Source organism: Mustela lutreola, chromosome 12 (assembly GCF_030435805.1).
Source record: "Mustela lutreola isolate mMusLut2 chromosome 12, mMusLut2.pri, whole genome shotgun sequence".
Classification (NCBI taxonomy): domain Eukaryota; kingdom Metazoa; phylum Chordata; class Mammalia; order Carnivora; family Mustelidae; genus Mustela; species Mustela lutreola.
Window position 1 is genome coordinate 945,899 of NC_081301.1, and position 19,423 is coordinate 965,321.

At 64.4% G+C, this 19,423-nt stretch overlaps 2 protein-coding genes across 2 annotated transcripts; one reads left to right on the forward strand and one right to left on the reverse strand.

Annotated features, from left to right (window-relative positions):
• Positions 1-6,197: 6,197 nt before the first annotated feature.
• On the forward strand, positions 6,198-9,819 carry EDF1 (endothelial differentiation related factor 1). The gene is made up of 5 exons (XM_059142536.1): positions 6,198-6,389; positions 7,866-7,917; positions 8,252-8,412; positions 8,747-8,840; positions 9,401-9,819. The coding sequence occupies exons 1-5, from the start codon at positions 6,312-6,314 to the stop codon at positions 9,460-9,462; spliced, it is 447 nt and encodes a 148-aa protein (XP_058998519.1). The 5' UTR covers positions 6,198-6,311; the 3' UTR covers positions 9,463-9,819.
• Positions 9,820-10,768: 949 nt separating this feature from the next.
• MAMDC4 (MAM domain containing 4) lies at positions 10,769-18,819 on the reverse strand. The gene is made up of 29 exons (XM_059143014.1): positions 18,774-18,819; positions 18,169-18,276; positions 17,925-18,098; positions 17,719-17,844; positions 17,410-17,540; positions 17,241-17,325; positions 16,970-17,095; positions 16,722-16,856; positions 16,558-16,646; positions 16,304-16,477; positions 15,881-15,965; positions 15,627-15,806; positions 15,421-15,549; positions 15,156-15,287; positions 14,933-15,054; positions 14,741-14,852; positions 14,497-14,613; positions 14,228-14,362; positions 13,972-14,108; positions 13,681-13,900; positions 13,479-13,616; positions 13,272-13,390; positions 13,093-13,183; positions 12,821-12,967; positions 12,518-12,652; positions 12,303-12,430; positions 12,099-12,207; positions 11,197-11,375; positions 10,769-11,073 (listed from the first exon to the last, which is right to left on the reverse strand). Exons 1-29 carry the CDS (start codon positions 18,817-18,819, stop codon positions 11,032-11,034), a joined length of 3,651 nt encoding a protein of 1,216 aa, XP_058998997.1. The 3' UTR covers positions 10,769-11,031.
• Positions 18,820-19,423: the final 604 nt, after the last annotated feature.

The window sequence follows — 19,423 nt, forward strand, 5'->3', positions numbered from 1 at the left end:
GACCTCAGCGCCTGCAGGGCTGGGCCGATCTTAAAGGACCTGCCATTGGTTTCAGCAGGAAAATGCTCTTTGACTTTGCTGTTTCCAAGGATTTTCACATACACACATTTTAAAAAATTTGATTCTGATGACAAGCCTCTGAGGCATGCAGAGCTGAGAACGGGAGCTGACGCCCCAGCCTCGCCCAGACTGGGAAGCGGCCCACCCGCCCCCACGGCCCGCTCAGTCCGGGTGACACCTCGGTCCTGGCTGGCTGGAAAGGGGTGACTCACTCTGGTCGTCAGGCAGCTCAGGGGATTCCCACTCAGGTTCCTTCCTGCCAAAAAGAAAGCAAAACTCCGCCCAAGGCAGCTGCAGTGGGAGGGCCTGGGGAGGGCCTGGGGCAGCCCCAAGCAGACTAGGAGGGCCCACCTCGTGCTTCCACTGCTCCCTGAAGGCTGGGGTCCAGAGGCAACAGAGGGCCGCTGTTCTGGGCCTCAGCGCACCCCTGCCCCGAGAGAGGCATGGACCTGGCTGCACGTTGGGACGCACACTGCGGCCGACACCTGGCCTGCGGCCTCCTAAGTGCTGCTGATGGAGAAGGCATGGTGGTGACCAACACCCGTGGGACACAGCGTCCTCTGCCGCCAGACATGGATCACCGTCTCCATGGCCATTCGTGCTCTGTGGACTTGGAGAGATGCGCAGAAAGTCCTGAAGGAGAGAAGAGGCGGGACGTGTTCACTACACACCCCCCCACCTGGTGTTATAGCTGATTGAAAAACATTTGTGTTTTAAGCAACAGAAGCTGACTTCAGAAGCTCTGGAAAACACAGGAAAGTACCACGAAGAAAACAAAGATCACCCCAAATTCCCCCACCCAGGAGCAGCTCGTCCCTACTCCATTTAACGCACTCCTCCCTTCAGCCAACCTCAGAACACAAATGCCGCACCATACTCCAAAGCCAAAGGCCCAGGCAACAGCCTCACATGCAGAATTTTATAAAAATGCCCAGTCTCGGGGCAGCTGGGTGGCTCAGTCAGTGGAGCATGTGACTCTTGATCTTGGAGTTGTGCGTTTGAGACCCATGTTGCGTGTAGGATACCTAAAGAAAAATGCCCAGGCCATCCCTAGCCTCTGCCCACCAGGCAGACCTGGCCCCGGGGCCTTTGCACCAGCCAGACTCTGCCATGGACCAGCTCCCTGCCTCTCCCAGGTACTTGCCATCTGCCTGGGGCTTCTGGAGGTCCTCAGGTCTCCAGATAAAGATGAGTCTCTCCCCTGGCAGCCTTGTGTTAAGAGGGTTCCCCTCCCTATGCCCCATGTGACTACAGTCTGTGCCGAGTTTCTCTCCTCCCCCAGATGTGGGTCCCTGGAGGTCGGTGGTCTCTTTGGCCTCATTCGGGGCTCAGTTCCTGGCTTGTTCTTGTTGGATAGATGAAGGCATGGTCGGTAACGGCTGGACGGAGCGCAGGTCCCAGGGGCCACTGGCGGCGCCAAACCGCCCAGCCCCGGTCCTCGCCCTCCTCGCCCCGCCCACACGGGCGCCGCCGCCGGTCTGCGCTCGCCGCCTGCCGGCCTCCGCCGGAACTGCCGCCGGGCCCGGAGCCCCGCGCACCTGCTCTCCGCGGGGGCTTTGCGGGCGCCGCCTCGCTTCACACCTGCCAGCCGTGCGTGCGCCGCTGCTCTCACACCCGGACCCGCCAAGGCGGTCGCTTGGCCAAGGCCCCCAGCCCGGTGTCTGGGAGGCTCCAAGTGGCCCTCGGGGCCTCTGTCCGCCCTGCCACGCGGGCTCGCCTGGGCCCCCGCCGCTGCCTCCGCCCTGGGGCTCGAACCCCGGTCCCGGACTCAGCCTGCTTGGGCCCGGCTGGCACCCCCGCCGCTGGCCCTGCCGCCTGTCCGCCGGCCCTCCTTGCTTCCCGGACCCCGGGCCACACCCATGTGCACCCCCGCTCCGCGGGCCTCCCTTCTCTCCCGGGGATCCTCCCCGATGCCCCGCCTGCCCCGCCGGATCTCTGCGGAGCCTGACTGGGGCTGAAGCGAGTCGCTCCCCGGTGCCCCGTCCGGTGGCCCGCGCTCCCTCCCGGGGTCACAGCCCTGCCTTCTCCCGCACACGGGCCTCCCCAGTCCTCACTGACGGCTGGATGGACGGGTCCTGCTCGGCGCCCCCTCCACACCACCAGGCGTGTTCAGGGAGGACAGTGGCCGGAAGACAAAGCAGGAAAAATGTGCTTTGTCTGAACTTCACGTACACAACTGTGCCAGCAAAAAAAGCGATGCAGTCAACAAAGTATAAACAAGGAAAAAATGATGGATTAAAACTTTCTTTACTTTGTTGTATTTTCTCAAAAACAAGGGAATACTTATACCAACACGTAAGTTTTTCCACAGTAGTGAGTGTTAGGGCCCAGTCTCTGTTTCTGAGGCTCGACATCTGCAAATTTGACAACGGTTTTGTCGTGATCGATCCTTTTCTCCTTGTCACGTTCAGTCCACGGCCAGCCACATGTGCCATCTATTTCTGCCCATTGTTGGTCAAAGGACACTTTTTACTAAACTGCATTCTGGTAATTACACACAAAGCCACGGATTAGGGATGACCTTATGAAAGATACGCTTAGCAGGGGTCCCAGAGGTGCAGCTTCCACCGCGTTCTAGAAATTGTGCTTCAGCCCGTGTCTCCATAAACACAGCCCGTCCTCCTGGCTTTCAGACATCTCCGCAGCTGGAAAGTCACTCAGACGCTGCCACCGCATGGATGTGGTCTCTCTCTCTCTCTCTTTTTTTTTTTTTTTTTAAGATTTTATTTATTTATTTGACAGATCACAAGCAGGCAGAGGCAGGCGGGGGGTGGGGGTGGGGAAGCAGGCTCCCCGCTGAGCAGAGAGCCCAATGTGGAGGAGCTCGATCCCAGGACCCTGAGATCATGACCTGAGCCGAAGGCAGAGGCTTAACACACTGAGCCACCCGGGCGCCCTCTTTTGTTTTTTTAATTCTTATTTTTTAAAGATTTTATTTGTTTATTAGAGATAGAGCGAGCAGTAGAGAGCACAAGCGGGGGAGGGGCAGAGGGAGAGAGAGAGAAGGCTCCCCGCTGATCAGGGGTTCGATCTCAGGACCCCTGGATCATGACCTGAGCTAAAGGCAGATGCTTCACCGACTGAGCCACCTGGGTGTCCCTGAAAGGGAATTTAAAAATAGAAACAAGAACATTAGGGTCTCAGTAATGGACTCTAACATCTTAGGGGTTCCTGGGAGTGGAAGCTGACAAGAGAGAAGATGTTATTAAAAAAAAAAAAAAAAGAGGGCGCCTGGGTGACTCAGTGGGTTAAGCCGCTGCCTTCGGCTTGGGTCATGATCCCAGGGTCCTAGGATCAAGCCCCGCATCGAGCTCTCTGCTCAGCAGGGAGCCTGCTTCCTCTCTCTCTGCCTGCCTCTCTGCCTACTTGTGATCTCTGTCAAATGAATAAATAAAATCTAAAAAAAAAAAAATAATAACACAAGAAAATATCCCCAAACCAAAGAGCATTATTTTCTAAACTCAGAAGGCCCAAAGTGCTGAGCAAATGATTGGGATAGAAAACCACATCATGAAATTCTACCTCTATTCATAAGAGCTAATGGGGGAAGCAGCCGGTGCCCATGAGTGGACAGAGGGACAGAACGAGGACTGTACAGGCCACGGAATAGTGTCCCCCACAGAAAGGAAGGAGGGTCTGACACCTGCTGTAAGACCCGTAAGCCTTGAGGACACTGCTAAGAGAGCCAGTCACAACAGGGCAAATACTGTAGGATTCCACTTGCTGGAGGTCCCTAGAAGAGCTGAAATCGCAGAATCATAGAATGGAGGTTGCCGAGGGCTTGTGGTGGGGTGGGGGGGCATGCGGGATAAGAAGTTAGCGAAGGGGGACAGAGTTCTGTTCTACGAAACGAAGTCATGGCATTGACGGATAGGGACGGTTTCCCAACAGCACAAGTACATCTAACACTAAGCTGTAAGCTCAAAATGGTGACGATGGTAATTTCATGTTAAGTGTATTGACTACAGTAAAAAAAGATATTTTAGAGGGGGCGGGGCTCGCACAAAGGCTGGACTGCCAGGAGGGGGAATCACAGAAACACCTTAGCGTCTGTCTGCCGCCCTAACCGTGAATAGTCCTGAGATGTGTGAATAACCCTTCCCTCTTGAGGTATGCAGACTCTCACATTCGTGACATTTTACTAGACAGTTTTTAGTTGGTAACAGTGTTCGTTTTTCATTAGGGATACAATATTTAAACTTTATATTAGAAATACAGAAACGGCTCCGTTTTTTGCCTTCCGGAAGGCGCCATTACTGTTTGCTCGTCTCCACGTATGAAGGTGAGTGGGTAGCACCGGTAGACTGCTTACTGCGAACGGCGCGGGCAGAAGGGTCACTACCGTGACTGGCGAGGCGCCCCTGGAGGGAAGATGGAAGCTGCTCGAGCTGGTTCTCCTGACAGCTGCTGCAGCTGCAAGCCTGAGGCTACTCGTCCCGGGACGCTGAGGAAATGGGAAGCTCCCAGGGCCAGGGGAGGGTGTGCACAGGTAAGCATAGGTGTCGGGGGTGGGGTACAGACCCCTGCATCACCCGTGTCCTGGTCAGAGAGAGTGCCACAAGGACAGAGGCACTGGAAGTCTTTGCAGCCTCAGGCCTGGCATCCTGACCAAAGGCTAGATGGCAGACCCCCGCACAGACAGAGGACACGGAGGTCTAGGTAACTGTTCTCTGGGTCTGAGCCAACCAGGGTTGCAACACTCCGATGCACCGGCTCCTGCTGAGAGCTCAGCAGGGGTCACACGGCCAAATGCCGGTGAAGCTCCTGGACTTATTTAAACACCGTTAGCTAAGACGCAGCCTCTTTTCACACGGGTTGTTCCTTCGTCTCTCTTTCTGGCCGATCACAAGCGCTTTGGGGACCCCACTAGGGCAACCTTGAGTGGGGATGTGCTTAGCTGGGGTTTATGGGATGTTTTATGATGCTCAGTCTTGCCTGCCTTTCCTGGGGTGGGTAGTGTTCTGTGGCTGCCAATTACCCCCTGCACAGCATAAGCCCGTGGACGTGAGGAAGCCACAAGATTTGTGGTGTGAACCAGAAATCAGTCTGTGAATTGCGAGCGGAGGACTTGGTTCCCCTCAACAGCAGGGTAAACCAGAAGCCGTCTCCGCTGATGAGTGGCTCGTTGACCAGTAGGTACGACCTAATACACCGTTCGCCTTTCTTCTGTCTGGGTGGGGACCGCACTCATCAGACATCCTGGAGGAGCTCTGTGCGGAGCCCCAGGTGTCACCCAAACCAACATCAGGACCAGCATCGGATCCAGATCCTACCAAGCGCCCTGGGGAAGTGTCTGAGCAGTCCCGGTTTTTCACAGGAACAGTTCTGGAAAGCCATGACCCGGCGTCCAAGGAAAATACACCCGAAAACGTAAGCAAAAGCGTGAAGGAGACGCACTTGTTAATTCACACGAATGTTATTTTTTCTCAAATTCTGTGATGCCTGTGGTGCGTGTCAGACCTTCTGTCCATCCGTTACCGCAAAGGGCTGTCCACTACTGTAGGGAAAGGGAGGCGCGTTTCGAAGGTCACACGAGCGACACACGCTACGGAAGAATACTCTTTTGTAACCTTTTGTCACCTTATTTTTACGGTTTTACGTGTGTTTTCAGCGGTTCCAAGTGCACAGGCTCGAGGCCCGCCCCAGCCCCGCTGCGGCGCGGACCCGACGGCGCGGACCCGACGGCGCGGACCCGACGGCAGGGCGCACGCGGGGCGGCCGCACAGAGCACGCACCCTGCGTCCGAGACCACAGCAGCTCCCCCGCAGCCCCCTCTGCACCGGCCGCGGCTCCGGGGGTCCCGTCCTCCGGGCGCGTCCCAAGCACCGGCCCCTCCCACCGCACCCTCTCCCTTGCGCGGCCGCACCGCACCCCTCCTCCTCCTCCCTTCCCCTACCCGCGCCCCCGTCCCCTCGGCGCCCCGCCCCCCCCGAGGCCCCCGCTCCGCGGCGGGACTCCCCGCTCCCCGCTCCCCGCCCGCCCCTCCGCGCCCTGACAGCGCACGGCCCCGACGTCTCCCGCCCCACGTCGCGCGCAGCCCGCCGCCCGCCGCCCGCGGGGACGAGCCGGGCGAGGATTGGGCGGGAGCCGCGGGAAGTGCCCGCCCCCCCGGGCCGCCGGCCAATGGGGACGCGGGGGCGGGCGGGCGGCCGGCGCCGGAAGCGGCCGAGCGACGAGGGGACGTCGCGTCGCCGGGTCTCCAGCAGCTGCCGCGGAGCCGCCGGACGGACCGCCGGACCTGCCCGCCCGCCATGGCCGAGAGCGACTGGGACACGGTGACGGTGCTGCGCAAGAAGGGCCCCACGGCCGCCCAGGCCAAGTCCAAGCAGGTGCGGCGCCGGGCGGGCCTCGGGGCTCAGGGCGGCCGGGCGGAGGACGCGGGGCGGGGCCGGGCGCGGGCGGGGGGCGGGGCGGGGCCGAGGCTGGACACCGGGGCTGCGGGGGCCAGGACGACGCTGGGCCAGCCAGGGCCGGGGGCGAGGGCGTGGCGCCCGGGACGGGAGGCCGGAGACCGGGGCAGGGAAGACGGCCGGGCGCAGACGGTGTGCGACGGAGGTCGGGTGGGGGCCAGGGCCAGGGGCCAGGGAGAGGGAGGGCCTGGGCGCAGAGCGTGGGGGGGCCGGAGGGGTGGGGGGAGGACGGGGGAGGACGGGGGTGGGGGCGTGGACCGCTGGGCCGGGAGGGCTGTGGAAGGGTCCAGCAGTGTTTGGGGCCAGTGATGCGTGCGTGGTGGGGAGGCCCAGGTAAGGCCCCAGGTCGTGGAGGCTCTGAATGCGGCCCGGGTGGGCTTGTGGCCAGTGACAGCGGGGATGGGGTGAGCAGGGGCCCGGGGGAGGGGGAGTACCCCCCGAGGGACTGGGGCGCAGATAGGGGGCCGCCGCCTGGGTGCACTCAGGGTCTCCTCTGCCAGTGCTTGGCCCACCCAAGGCTGGCTGTGGAGCCTCACTGAGGCCTGTTTTGGGATGCGGGCAGCCCCTGTCCCTGCACCGGGGTGGCCTAGAGACCCAGGGCACAGGTGGACTCTGCTTCTGGGTCACTGGAGCGAAGGTGACAGGCTCTGGAGGGAGAGAAGGTTCCTAGCTTGGCTTATCTACCCCCAGTTCACGTGTGAGTCCGATGCAAGTGTGGAGATGCTGGTCAGTGCCCCCCTGCTAAGTTTCTACCCTCGGGGGTCTTGGGCCTACACCCGCCGGCCGGGTCTGGGTCAGGATTAGCTGCAGCCCCGGGAACTGGCATTCCCTGACCTGCCCTGAGTTGCTCGCTTGCGGGGTCAGAACCAAACCCACTGTCCTTTCTCCCCGAGGAAGCTAAGCAGTACGAGCTAGCAGTCACGTGGACACGTGCTGGAAGCGTCTCTGAACGTGCCACCGCTGTCTCGGCCCCGTGGCCTCTGTGAGGCGTTCCAGTCGGGAAGTACCTCTTCCTAACATTTGGCGGGTGGAGGTCACAGGGTGTTGGTCTTGCTGGCGACGTTTGGGGGCGTGGGCCGTGGCTCTCGTGTTAGGAGTCGGAGTGGCCGAGTCTGATGCCGGCCAGCTCCGGGCGTCCCTTGTCCCTTGCTGCTTCTGCGGAAGATCCGTCGTCAGCTCGCGGTACCGGAGGGCGGAGGGTTTTGTGTGCAGAGCTCGGGCTGTCGACTCGGCCTTGCTCCTCTGGCTTGGACAGAGCTTCAGGACACGAGCTGCGGGCCAGGCTCCCTGGGCTGCACAGGCCCTGGACGTGCACAGCGGACTGACCGGCCCACAGCAGCCGGCGCTGGTGTCTGCAGATCGGATTTTGACCGGAAACTGTGTTCGCGTTTTTAGGCCATCTTGGCGGCTCAGAGACGTGGAGAGGATGTGGAGACGTCCAAGAAATGTGAGTAGTGTGCTTCCTCACCAGACGCGGGTGCCGTCGGGCGCTCTCTGCACCAGGCATCCGCACACCTGCCGTGCCCCCGGGGTGTCGGGACGGCTGCGGGGGGCTGGAGGTGGGCTGGGGTCTTAGCAGAGCAGCGGTGCTGGGCGTAGTCAGGCGAGAACTCACACGAGGTTCTGCGCCCCGTGCTCTTCAGCCTGTGGGGTTCCCTGTGTTCCGGTGCCTGGCTTCCGGGGTCACCGTGGCACAGGCCGCCTGTGGGCCCGCTTCCTGTTCTGAAATGGCTTTGTTGGGGGTTCGTGGCAAACCTTGTGCTTTGCTTTCGCCGGTGCAGGGGCCGCCGGCCAGAACAGACAGCACTCGATCACCAAGAACACGGCCAAGCTCGACCGGGAGACCGAGGAGCTGCACCACGACCGCGTGACCCTGGAGGTGGGCAAGGTGATCCAGCAGGGCCGGCAGAGCAAGGGGCTGACGCAGAAGGACCTGGCGACGGTGAGCACGGCAGGGCCCTTCCTCCCAGGCTGCGGCTGGGCAGGTGGGAGGTCGGTGGTCCGAACGCACCGCTGCACGGCTGGGGGTGGCTTTTAGTGGCGCTTGGCCCTGGGAGCCCCTGGGGAAGCTGTATCAGCCGAGCTGTCATTATCTCCTGAATGTGGCATGGCTTCCATCGTGTGCAGACCCCGGGGCCTCTGAGGGCAGGCACCTAGGAAGGCCCTTGGCCATGTGTTGCCACGGAAGGTGGTGCTCGTGGCGACTCCCTTGGCTGTGTGCTCATTTTGTGACCTGCCGTTGTTGGAGTTGTCATGGGCAAAATCCGTCTCTTTAGAAAATCAACGAAAAGCCGCAGGTCATCGCAGACTACGAGAGTGGACGGGCCATTCCTAATAACCAGGTTCTGGGCAAAATTGAGAGAGCTATCGGTAAGTGTCCTTTGGTCCTCTGTCGGGTCCCTGCTGCTGCTGCCTGACCAGGTACAGGGCAACTACCGAGCACAGGAAGGCCCCCGAGGCTGCGGAATTCTCCAGACCCTTAAGAAACTCCCGAGTGTGTTGTCTGAGTGTCATCCCCCCCCCCCCCGGCTTTCACGTTTCCGCTATGCCCTTGCTTTGTTGCTGGCCAGCGCCCTCCGGCCTGTGGATAGAAGGCTCAGTGGCTGCGCCGTGGTGTCGGTGTGGCACCGAGCACATGGAGCTCCCAGAGCACTGGAGCCCTAGTTCTGGGAGGGCCCAGCTGCCCTCTACCCTGGAAGGTTAGCCGGTGCCTGGACTGTGGGCTGGGCCCAGCCAGGACCGGAGGGGGCGGTCCTTGGCCCCCATGCTCTCTCCGCGGCTCCTTCCTGTGGAGGACGGGGCTGGGGCTCACAGGGTGGGGTGGGTGCTGCTGCCACCTTGGGGGGATGGCTGGGAGCGCCGTGTGCTGTCCCGCCTCTCCGGTCCTGGAGTGGCCGCCGCGGCGGTGAGTGGGCCAATGGCTCTTTCAGGCCTCAAGCTCCGGGGGAAGGACATCGGGAAGCCGATTGAGAAGGGGCCAAGGGCGAAATGAACGCAAAGCCTCGAAATCAGTGCGTTCCGGCTGGTCTCGTCCGGCCGGTTCCCCTGACCACCCGCGCCAGCGCGGGTCTCTTCACACGGCCGAGCGGGACGCGGGGCGCCGGCCCTGCCCAGGAACTCCCTCTGTCCATACCTGCTGTCACACAAAACCTTGCGAAGTATTGCTTCTCCTGATCTTCTTTCCTTCTCATCCCCAGTGTCTGCCCAGTCTTGGGGTGACTCCCCGGGGGGCTCTGAGTGGGACCACCTCACGCTGGCGGGGGCTGTGGGGTGGGGCGGCCCGATGGGAAGAACAGATGCTGTCTCCGGTCCGGCCTTCAGGGAAGCCAATAAACGATTGTTGCGCTTCCTGCTGGTGGAGAGTCGGTCTGTCTAGTGCGGTCGGCCACGCCTTCAGCGCGCCACTTTGGCCCCCAGCATAGGAGGACACGGGTTTTGTGACATGCCGTGGTGGGGGTGGGGGGTGGTGCCTGAGGACCGTGAAGGTCACTCTGCAGCGCTGTTTCCTTGTCACCCTTTGCTGGGACGCTTTGTGGGCGTTGCCTCGGGGCACCAGACCCATGTGCTCCCCTGGCTTGGGCTCCCCAGTGGCCTGGCATGGCAAGGGGGGGGGCCTTCCTGCAGGTAGGCGGAGAGCACCTGGCTGTGTGGGTGGCCAGGAGGACCCTTCCTGGACTGGAGAGATTCTGTTCCGTTTTATTAGGGAGGGTATGTGGCACACCAGGGGCTCTAACAGCTCAGAGACAGGGGTGGCCTTCCTTCTCAGAGCCTGTGAGGACGGCAGGAACCTCAGCTTGGCCTGCCAGTGACCTCAGCGGCATCACAGGGCATCGAGTGACCTGTGTTTTGAGACACATCATTTTGGGGACCACTTCAACTTGACCATGGGATGGTGGACATGGGGGCCCTTAAGACACAGGACCTCTACCGTGGGACAGTGGACGTGGGACCTTTATTTAGAATCGTGGACACAGCAGAGCATCGCCCCCCCACCCAGACCCACTCTGTGGCCCCTTATACCCAGATAAGCGTTTGCTCCTCGGTCCGTCGCCTGCACTGTGGGGGTCTTTCCCTGTCCTAAGTCAGATGCGGAAACACCCAGCAAGGCAGGGACGGGGCTTGGGTCAGGATCCCATGGGCTGGGCCACCTGAGTGTTGGGGTGACTGCCGGGCCTGGGGCACGGGCTTATCACGGTGCACTGTGTGTGTCTGTGTGTCTCTGTGCCTCTGGCCCCGGGTCCTGTCTGGTGTGGTCACCGAGTCCCTGAGATGCGTGGGAGGCACCCCCAAGTACATGCTTTCAGCTGCGGAGCCCTGGGAGCCCTCTTTGCGGCTGACCCGGCAGGAGGCACGGACCTCAGCCAGTAAGTGGGGGCTGCCCTCACAGGCCAGGGCATTTATTGTTGGGGTGAGGACCGTCCCCAGGCACGTGGGTGGCAGTCTCTGTGCAGGGTCACAGCCTGGGGGCTCCAGGGATCCTGGGGGAAAGGCAGGTGTTATTCCCTGGACAGGACTGCGGTTGGCGGGGGGTGCTTATCTGGGGAGCCAGTCTCTGGGCCATCTACTGGGGGTCGGTGAGCGAAGCCGGCAGGGTGACATGATCCTAGATGGAAGGAAGGGAGCCTCTGAGTGGTGAGGGATGTAGGCACCCCCAGCCGGCCAGGCCAGGCCAGGAGGACTTCCCCGCAGTCTCCCCTGCCCGCTGGCCTCACCCAGGGGTGCCTACCGCATTGAAGACAATGTTGTCGAAGCCCGGGGCCATGGCTGCTGTCTCGGCCCGGGAGGGGCAACTCCTCTCTTTCTGCAACCAGCGCCATCCCCCAAGTCCAATCAGCACCAGGACGATGAGCACGAGGAGGGCGCTGCCGACGATGGTTGGCACCGATGCGGCCAGTGCTGTGTCCCCTGTGTGCCGTGGGCATGTGAGCCCTGGGACTCAAGCCCTGCCCATCAGCCCTGCCCCGACAGCTGAGGACACGTGAGATGGCCCGTCCTTGAGGCCCCAGCAGGCTGGAGGGGGGCGCCAGGCTGAGGCCAGGGACCTGGCAGGTAGCTGCTCTGTTCAGATGGCCCCAAGCTAGACCCGCCTCTTTGTCACCAAGAGACAGCCAGCAAGAGCTCCACAACCAGGCTGGTGATGGTCTCTGGTGGAACGGGGCACCTGCTGCAGGGTCTGCGCAGCGCCCGCCCCCTCTGCGGGAGTGAGGGCATGCAGTGCCGGTCCAGGAAGGGGACGCAGACCTGGCTGGGCTCCCGAGGGACCAAGGACCAGGGTGGCCCAGCCCAGAAGGAGAGGAGATGGGTGCCTGCGTGGCTTGGTTACGTGTGGAGTCTTACTTCAGCTCAGATCATGGTCTCACCCGGCTTGCCCTCCCTGCTCTGGGAGTCGGCTTGAAAGTCCCTCCTCCGCCCCTCCTCCGCCCGCCCGCTCTCCCACAGGAGCCTTCTCTCTCCGCACATGAATAAATCTTTAAAAAAGGGAGTGGACGGGGGGGGGGGCGATCTTGGTGACTTTCTTGGCCTCTTGGGCTGGAAGCCTTGCCACTGGCAGCCACGTGGGCCATGAGCTGCTGTGCCCGACGGGGGCCCCAAGCACGAACAGAGCTGGCGGACCTGGGCAGGGCTCACCTTGGCTGGATGTGAGCCGCTGGCAGGGCTGCCCGGCCAGATACTCCACGTCGTCCAGGGCAATGGGCCCCAGGGCCGGCTGGCCGCTTAGTGTGGCTTCAAACACGATCTGACCGGGAGGGAGAAGGGGTTGTGTGGGCTAGAGGAGGCTGGCCCTGTCGGAGGCCTCTGGGATCTCCAGGCTCAAGGGCCGCCAGGCCTCACCTGGAACTCCTCGGCACTGACCACCTCCACGTGGCCTTCCAGCCACTGGTGCCGCCGGTGTGCGCTGGCGCTCCACACGGCCAGCTGGCCCTGCGTGCTGCTCAGGATCACTCTCAGCTCCCCCTTGTCTGCAAGCGGGGGTCAGGGCAGGTCAGGGCTGCTCCTGGCCCCAGCTCTTCCTGCCACCCAGGCGCTGGAGGCCCAGCTGCACTCACAGAAGTGCTCCGGAAAACCCACGTGGTACCAGAATCGGAGGCAGGAGGACTCGGTGGCAGGCAGAGGCTGGCTGCGCAGCCAGGCCGCCCGGCCCCCTGGGCCCAGCACACCGGTTTCAAAGAGAACAAAGTGGCCTGGAAATGAGAGAGGGCAGGGCTCCAGGCCAGCTGATGGGTTGGCGTGGACCCCGCCGACGGGGGTGGGAGCCTGGACCGGCTGGGCTCGTTGGCCCACGGTGAGGTGGGGCGTGTGCCTCTGGCACTGTGTGTGGCTCCGGGGCCCCTTCCGCATCTCAGACCCACCTGCTTCTGTGCCCAGAGTGTGGTCCACGGGGGGCTGGGGGTACCGGGAAGGCGTGGCCCCACTGCTCCAGTCCCAGCTAAACCCTCCCAGGCTGGGCCAGGGCAGATGGCTCCAGCCGCACAGGCCGGCCTCGAAGTCACAGGAAGCTGCGAGAGACCTGGGCAGGTCAGCAGGGCTGCCCCCGTTTCCCCTCTCTGGTCCAGGGCCGGACCAGGCGTCTTGGGGTTGGTCTGGAGCACGTGCGAGGGTTGGGCAGGGGAGGTGCTCCCACCTGGCCGGGGGCAGGGCCCGTCCTGGAGCAGCAGGTCGTCTAGTGCGATGTAGGACCGCTCCACACCAGCGGCAACCACCTCAAATACCACCTGCATGGCACGGGGGGGTGGGGGGGAGCCGCCTCCGGGGTCCGGACCGCCCTCGAAGGGGAGAAGGCCCCCTGCCTCCCACACTCACCCTCCAGGCCCTCTCCGCCTGCACGTCCACACTTCCCAGGCGCCAGGCAAAGCCCCCGTGGGCGCTGAGGCTGAGCACCTGCTGCCTCCCGGCCTCCTCCACGTGGACCTGCAAGGTGCCTGCCGCCAGCACATGGCCAGCCCAGTCAGCAGCCGCCACAAGGAATAGCCCCTTGGGGGCTCCTGGGCAGCCCCTGCCGCTCCTCACCTGGGTTTCTGAGGCTCAGGTGGTACCAGAAGGTCAGGCAGGCGGGCTGGGTCAGAGGCTGGTGCTCCTCTGAGGTCAGGGAGGCCACGTGGCCACGGGGCAGGGCATGTGGGCTCATGTCCACCACCATGTAGTGTCCTGGGGGGTGCCAATGTCAGCCTGCGTCTGACTCCCCCGGGCACCCCTGACCCCTGCCACGTACCCTGAGCCGTCTCTGTGGTGTGGTCGGTGCGGGGGCCCCAGGAGGCATGGCCCGTGGCATTGGTCTGTCGTGTCCAGAGGCCTTGGCCGCTGCTGGAGAAGCCACAGGCCGAGTCCTCAAAGGAGCACCGCCTGGAGGCCCAGCAGGGCCCAGGCCGCACAGCCACGTCGTCCAGCGCCATCGTCCCGTGGTAGCCATCTCGGAGGCCCTGGAACAGCAGCTGGGGGCCAGGGGTGTCAGCGGCGGGGGGCCTTGCCTGGCCTCCCCGCCCCCCCAGGCGTGGGGCCTCACTTGGTACTTGGCGCCGGAGCCAGCCTGGTGGTGCAGGGTGGCCCAGGCCTTGTGCCAGCAGTTGCCATGGGTGCCGCTCCGCGACCACAGGAGGGTTTCTGCCTCTCCTTCCCGCCTCACTGCCAGGCGCAGTGTCCCTAGATGCAGGGGGCGGGGGGAGAGGGCCAGAGTCTGGCTCCTGGTGGCTTCCTGCCTCTCCTCCAGGGCTCTGGAGAGGCAGAAGAAGGAGCCCTCGCCCAGCCCGAGGATCACTCACCGATCTGGGGCCCGTGGAGGTGGTACCAGAAGGAGAGGCACTCCTGGGTGGCTGCTGGGGCCTGGGGCTGGGTGAGCAGGTGGGCCCCGGGGCCCCGGGCCGGGGGGTCCGTGGGATCCAGGAGCAAGTAGTAGCCTGCCATAGGGACACCGGTCTGAGCCGCAAAGATGCCAGCTTCCGGGATGGGCTTGGCCAGGATGGGCGCACTGCCCTCCACCCGCTCCCTGACTCTGAGAGCTGCTCCCCAGGCCTGGGTGCCCCCACCCTACCTTGGCCTGTGGTGTGGTCGTACCCAGGCCCACGGCTCTCGATTCGGCGCCAGTGGGCATCTGTGAGGTGGCCGGAGTGCCAGCCGCAAGTGTCCCGCTCAAAGTTACAGGAGACCTCTGGGGGGACCGGGGGGGTCAGCACAGCCCAGCACCACCAGGCGCCTCCTGTGTCCTGAGGGGGCGAGGGCTCCCAGGGGTCCGTCTGGGTGGTCTGGGTGGGAGGCCCCTGGGGAGGGACTGGGACCTGAGTCCTTCTCGGTGGCCGTCACGGGGCTGCAGTCCTCCAAGGTCACATCGTCCACTGCAGCACCCTGCTGGCCAGGGCCATCCAAGTCCACCAGGCTGACGAACTCCAGCTGAGGCAGGAGCACAAGGGAGGGGCTGTTAAATCAGGCCCGGCTTGGTGAGCGCCGCCCCCCCAGGCTGTCCTCCTCACCCGGAAAGGCCTGCGGCGCGCCCCGATAAGGACTGTGTCCGCCTTCCAGTCGCCGCTGCTGCTTGGGGCCTGCCACACGGGCTCCCGGCGGCCACCCTCCACCACGACCAGTGCCAGGAAGCCTGGGCGAGGGGGTCCTGGTGGATCCACCCGGCCCGCCCCCCCGTCCCCCTCCCCCCCGACAGGGTGCACTGGGGAGCTCTCGCCAGCCCCCGCGTGGTACCTTGGGGGTCACCGTGGAAATAGTAAGCCATGCGGAGCTTGCAGCGGGGGCCCGAGGGGCCCAAGGGAGGTGTGAGGACCCGTGCCTCTGGCGTCAGCTGTCCCCAGGCCCTCTGCAAGGACAGGAAGTGCCCTGAGGAAGAGCGAGGCTGCTCAGAGCCAGTTCCTGCCAGGGACCCCCACCGCAGACACGGTCCCTAGTGGGAAGAGGCAGAGCAAGGAGCCCCGTGGGGACAGGGTTCGTGGGCAGGGGGCTCGGGCCTCACCCGCAGCGGCCCCGCTGCTGCCCGCACCCGGGCCTCCGCTCTCTTGGGCCTGGAGACGCCCCCACTGCAGCCGCCCCACACTGGCGTCTTCCCAGCCCCCGGCCGCGGGGGGCTCGAAGTCCGAGGTGCCTGGAACAGTGGCCCGCTGAGCGGGAGGGTGCGGAGGAAGGCGGGCCCCGCCTCCCGCCGCCCGGGGCGCCCCTCACCGCATTCTTGCTCGTCTTCGCCCGCCTCGCACTGGTGCTGGAAGTCGCAGAGCTGCTCTGGGGGGACACACAGGTCCCCACATGAAAGATGTCCCGGCTCGCAGAAGTCCTGGGGCCGCAGGCTGGACAGCTGGGGCCCAGGGGCCGGGGCCCAGAGCCCAGGGGGCGGACTGGACATGTCTGTGGAGGCAAAGCAGGGGTCAGGCGGACCGGAGTGGCGCTCCTGCTGGGGAGGGAGGGGCTCACGGGCCCACCTGGGACTGGCTGGCAGTGGTCCGACAGGATGAGGTCATCCAGGCTCACAACGCCACCTGGGCCGGTGTGCCCAGTGAGCAGTATCTGAGGGCACGGAGGCGGCTCAGGGCACACCCCAGCACCCTCTACCGTCCCCAGCGCTGCTCCCTCCAGCCCGCGCCCCGTCTTCTACTTTCCATGTCACCGGACACCGTCTCTGGTCACTGCCCTCCCACAGCCCCACAAGAGGGGCTGTGATCATGACGGCTCCTTCCCTGGAGGATGACCTCACTGACAAGCGGACCAGCCTTCTGCTGCGGCAGCCTGGAGGGACCCGGGCCAGCACCCTGCCCCCCGAGCTCCTCTGCTCAAGCTCTGGGGGCCCCCCGCACCTCCCACGTGCCCACCCTCCCCCTTCCAGCCACTGCTCTCTCTGGCCTCACCCGGAAGGGGTGCTGGCTCTGGATGTCCACCCGGTCTCGGACCCAGGCGGCCCCCAGCTCCCCATGGCGCCTGCGCAGCAGGACGGGGACCTGGGGGGAGCCTGGGCTCCGAGTCTGCAGGAAGAGTTGCAGGGAGCCATCCACGGACCCGTGCAGGTAGTGATAGAAGGTGAGCTGAGAAGAAGCCGTGCAAGGTGAGGCAGACCTGCCAGCCCAGGCCCCCCGGACAAGCCACCCTGTGTCCCCTGCCTCACCGAGCAGTTGTGGGCCCCCGATGCTTGGAACTCGGGGCTGGAGAGGACGGCGGGGGCGCTGGGCTCGGCCGTGGAGACCAAGAAGGAGCCTGGGCAGAGACAGGTGTGGGCAGGGCTGGCGGGGCTCCGGGAGGTGAGGACCGGCGCTCCCCGGCGGGCCTCACCCTGCACGCTGTTCTGGCTGTGGTCCCGGCGTGGCCAGGCTGGGTGCCTGGCGCCCGCACTGCGGTTCCGGGCCCAGCCCTCCGAGTGGTTCCACGGGCCCAGGCCCGTCTCAAAGTCGGTGGTGGTGTGGTGGCCTGGAGGACAGGGGCGGGGCGCTCAGACTGTCAGCAGGGCCTCTCCGTGACCCGCCCCCGCGCCCCAGCACCCCATGTTCTCTGGATGGTCCGCAGCAGCCCCTCCAGCTCACGGCAGATGGGCGTGTCCTCGTCCGAGCTGTCCCCACAGTTGTCCTCTCCGTCGCATAACTGGTGGGACTCCACACAGGCCATGTTTCCACAATGGTGATGCCCCAGAGGGCAGTGTGCCTGGGGGGCTGAGATGGGCGAGGGGCAGCCCTTCACCGTGACCCCCAACTGCAGGGGCCGGGGCAGCTGGGGGAGAGGCTCAAGACCGACCGAGTTGGGTGTGAGCAGGTGAGCCCCCCCCCCCAGTGTGGGCCCATGGCAGGGGGGCCTTACTGGGCAGCCCACAGCCCCTGAAGACCACATCATCCAAGGCCACGGTACCCCTGTGGGTCACATTTCGAGTGGCAGAGAAGGTCACCTGAAAAGAGTGGGGCCCTTAGGACTTAAGTCCAGGCTCAGACCCTCCCTGCTGCCGCCAGTACCCAGACCATCCCTAGCTCACCTGGAAGTCGTCCCGGATACGGCCAGTGGCCACCACCAGCTCCTGCCAGCCTGGGCCCCAGGGCCCGGAGCTCTGCCACAGGGTCAAGGTCTCGGCCCTGTGGGTCAGCTCTAGCCGCAGTTCAGCCACATCTGGAATGGGGGATGGGGGGTCCCTGGGGCAACTCAGGCCCCAGGGCTGCTCCCTGGGTCCAGCCCTCCGATGCTGTCCCTCCTACTGGGGCCCTCCCAGGCTCTGCAGCAGCCTTCCTTCCTTTCTGGGTCTCTCCCCTCAGAGCACCCACCCGGCAGTAGGGTCCCGGGCACCCACCTCCAGAGGCCGCGTGGAACCAGAGCCTCAGCTCGCAGGTGGGGGCTGCGTTATGCAGGACAGGGGAGCGCAGGACAGCTGTGGAGGCCTCTTTGCCACGATGGGTGCCGACAGCCATGTACCAGCCTGGCCCAGCAGAGAGGTCAGGACACGGGGCTGGGAAGAAAGAGGGGAGGCGGCGCTCTGGGGACCCAGCCAGGCCTCACCAAGGTCCGTGCCGAGGGTGTGGTCCGAGCGAGGCCCCAGAACCTCCAGGGAGGCTCCTGCCCTGTCTCGGAGCCAGCTGTAGCCTGAGGTGCTGACGTCCTGCCAGCCGCACGGGTCCCGCTCGAAGTCGCAGGCGAAGGGGGCGCCCAGGGTGGGCGAGGCTCCGTGGTAACCTGGAGAGTGGGAGGTCAGTGGCTGCCTGTCGTGGGCCCGCCCGCCCGCCCCTGCTCGGCCCTGGCTCACCGCAGAGGGTCTCGTCGGAGCAGCCTGCGCAGTCACACACGAAGTTGCATGTGGCCTCGCGGGGGGCCCTGCAGTTGCTGGGGACCCCAGTCCAGCCTAGGGGCCCAGCTGCCGACAGAGAGACAGCTGGGTGGCTGGAGGCAGGGTGGCCCCCCAGTCCCAGGGAAACCTGCGATGCTGTTCGCCTGCTCTGGGGCCTCGGGTCAAGAGGTCAGGTGGGGAGAGGGCGGGTCCGGCCACCTGGGGCTCCCAGCCGGGCCCTTCAGAGTCCATCTGGCCTGGGAGAGGGTGACTGCGTAGGGCGATGGGAGCACAGGGCCAAGGGCCCCCAGTGGGGGGCAGCGGCCGAGGAGGGGGCTGGAGCAGTTCCCAGGAGGGGCCCCCGCCCTCTCCTCAGCCTCCGTGTGTCTAGGAGTGGTGGACTAGGGTCTTGCCTTGGGACCTACGGACAGTGGGGCCAGAGGAAGCAGAATTCTTGCCCCTTTCTCGACGACTTGGCCTGCGCACTCTCCCACCAGCTTCACCCGGGGCCTAGTACCCCTCCTCCCCTGCAGGCCCAGCACCTGTGCCCGGCTCTGCCTTAGCAGCCGGAGCCAACAACTCACCCACAAGCAGGACCAGGACAGGCAGGAAGCAGCCGGGCAGAGGCATGGCCGGGCCAGTGGGAACAGACGGTGTGCGCCCTGGGCAACCTGTGGCCCTTTTGCCCGGTTATCTGCCCGTGGCCCCACGGACGGACTGTGCCGCCTGCAGTGGGGCCTGGGCCCCTTCTGTACCTGCTGCCCATCAGAGAGCCCCACCCCGTGTGGGGGAGGATGAACATCCGGCTGTAAAAGGGTCCAGGAAAGGGGCCCCTGGCCGAGGTTAGCTCCCACCTGCCTGGCTCCTTCAGACCAAAGGTCGGGCCACAGTCATTGTGCCCACCGCCGCCCAGGCCTGCCTGGTGTAGGCCCGGCAGGGGTGGGACGGGCTGCAGTGGCTCTGGCTGCGGCCACATCGCCGACCCTGTCAGGCTCTGAGGTCTCCTGGAGCTCAGAGGGGGAGCCCAGCGTGTGCCAACTGTGTCCCTGGCCCCAAGCACCCAGGGGCTTCATCCTCCGTAACTCAGTCCACGGCTTCCAGATGGCTTAGCCATGTATAAATGACAGTCACTGATCCGATGAATGTTCCAGGCAGTGTGGCTGGGCGCTGCCAGGCACAGCCCCCGGCATCTGGCTGCCATCAACCACGGTGAGACCTCCAGAGCTTGTCTCCT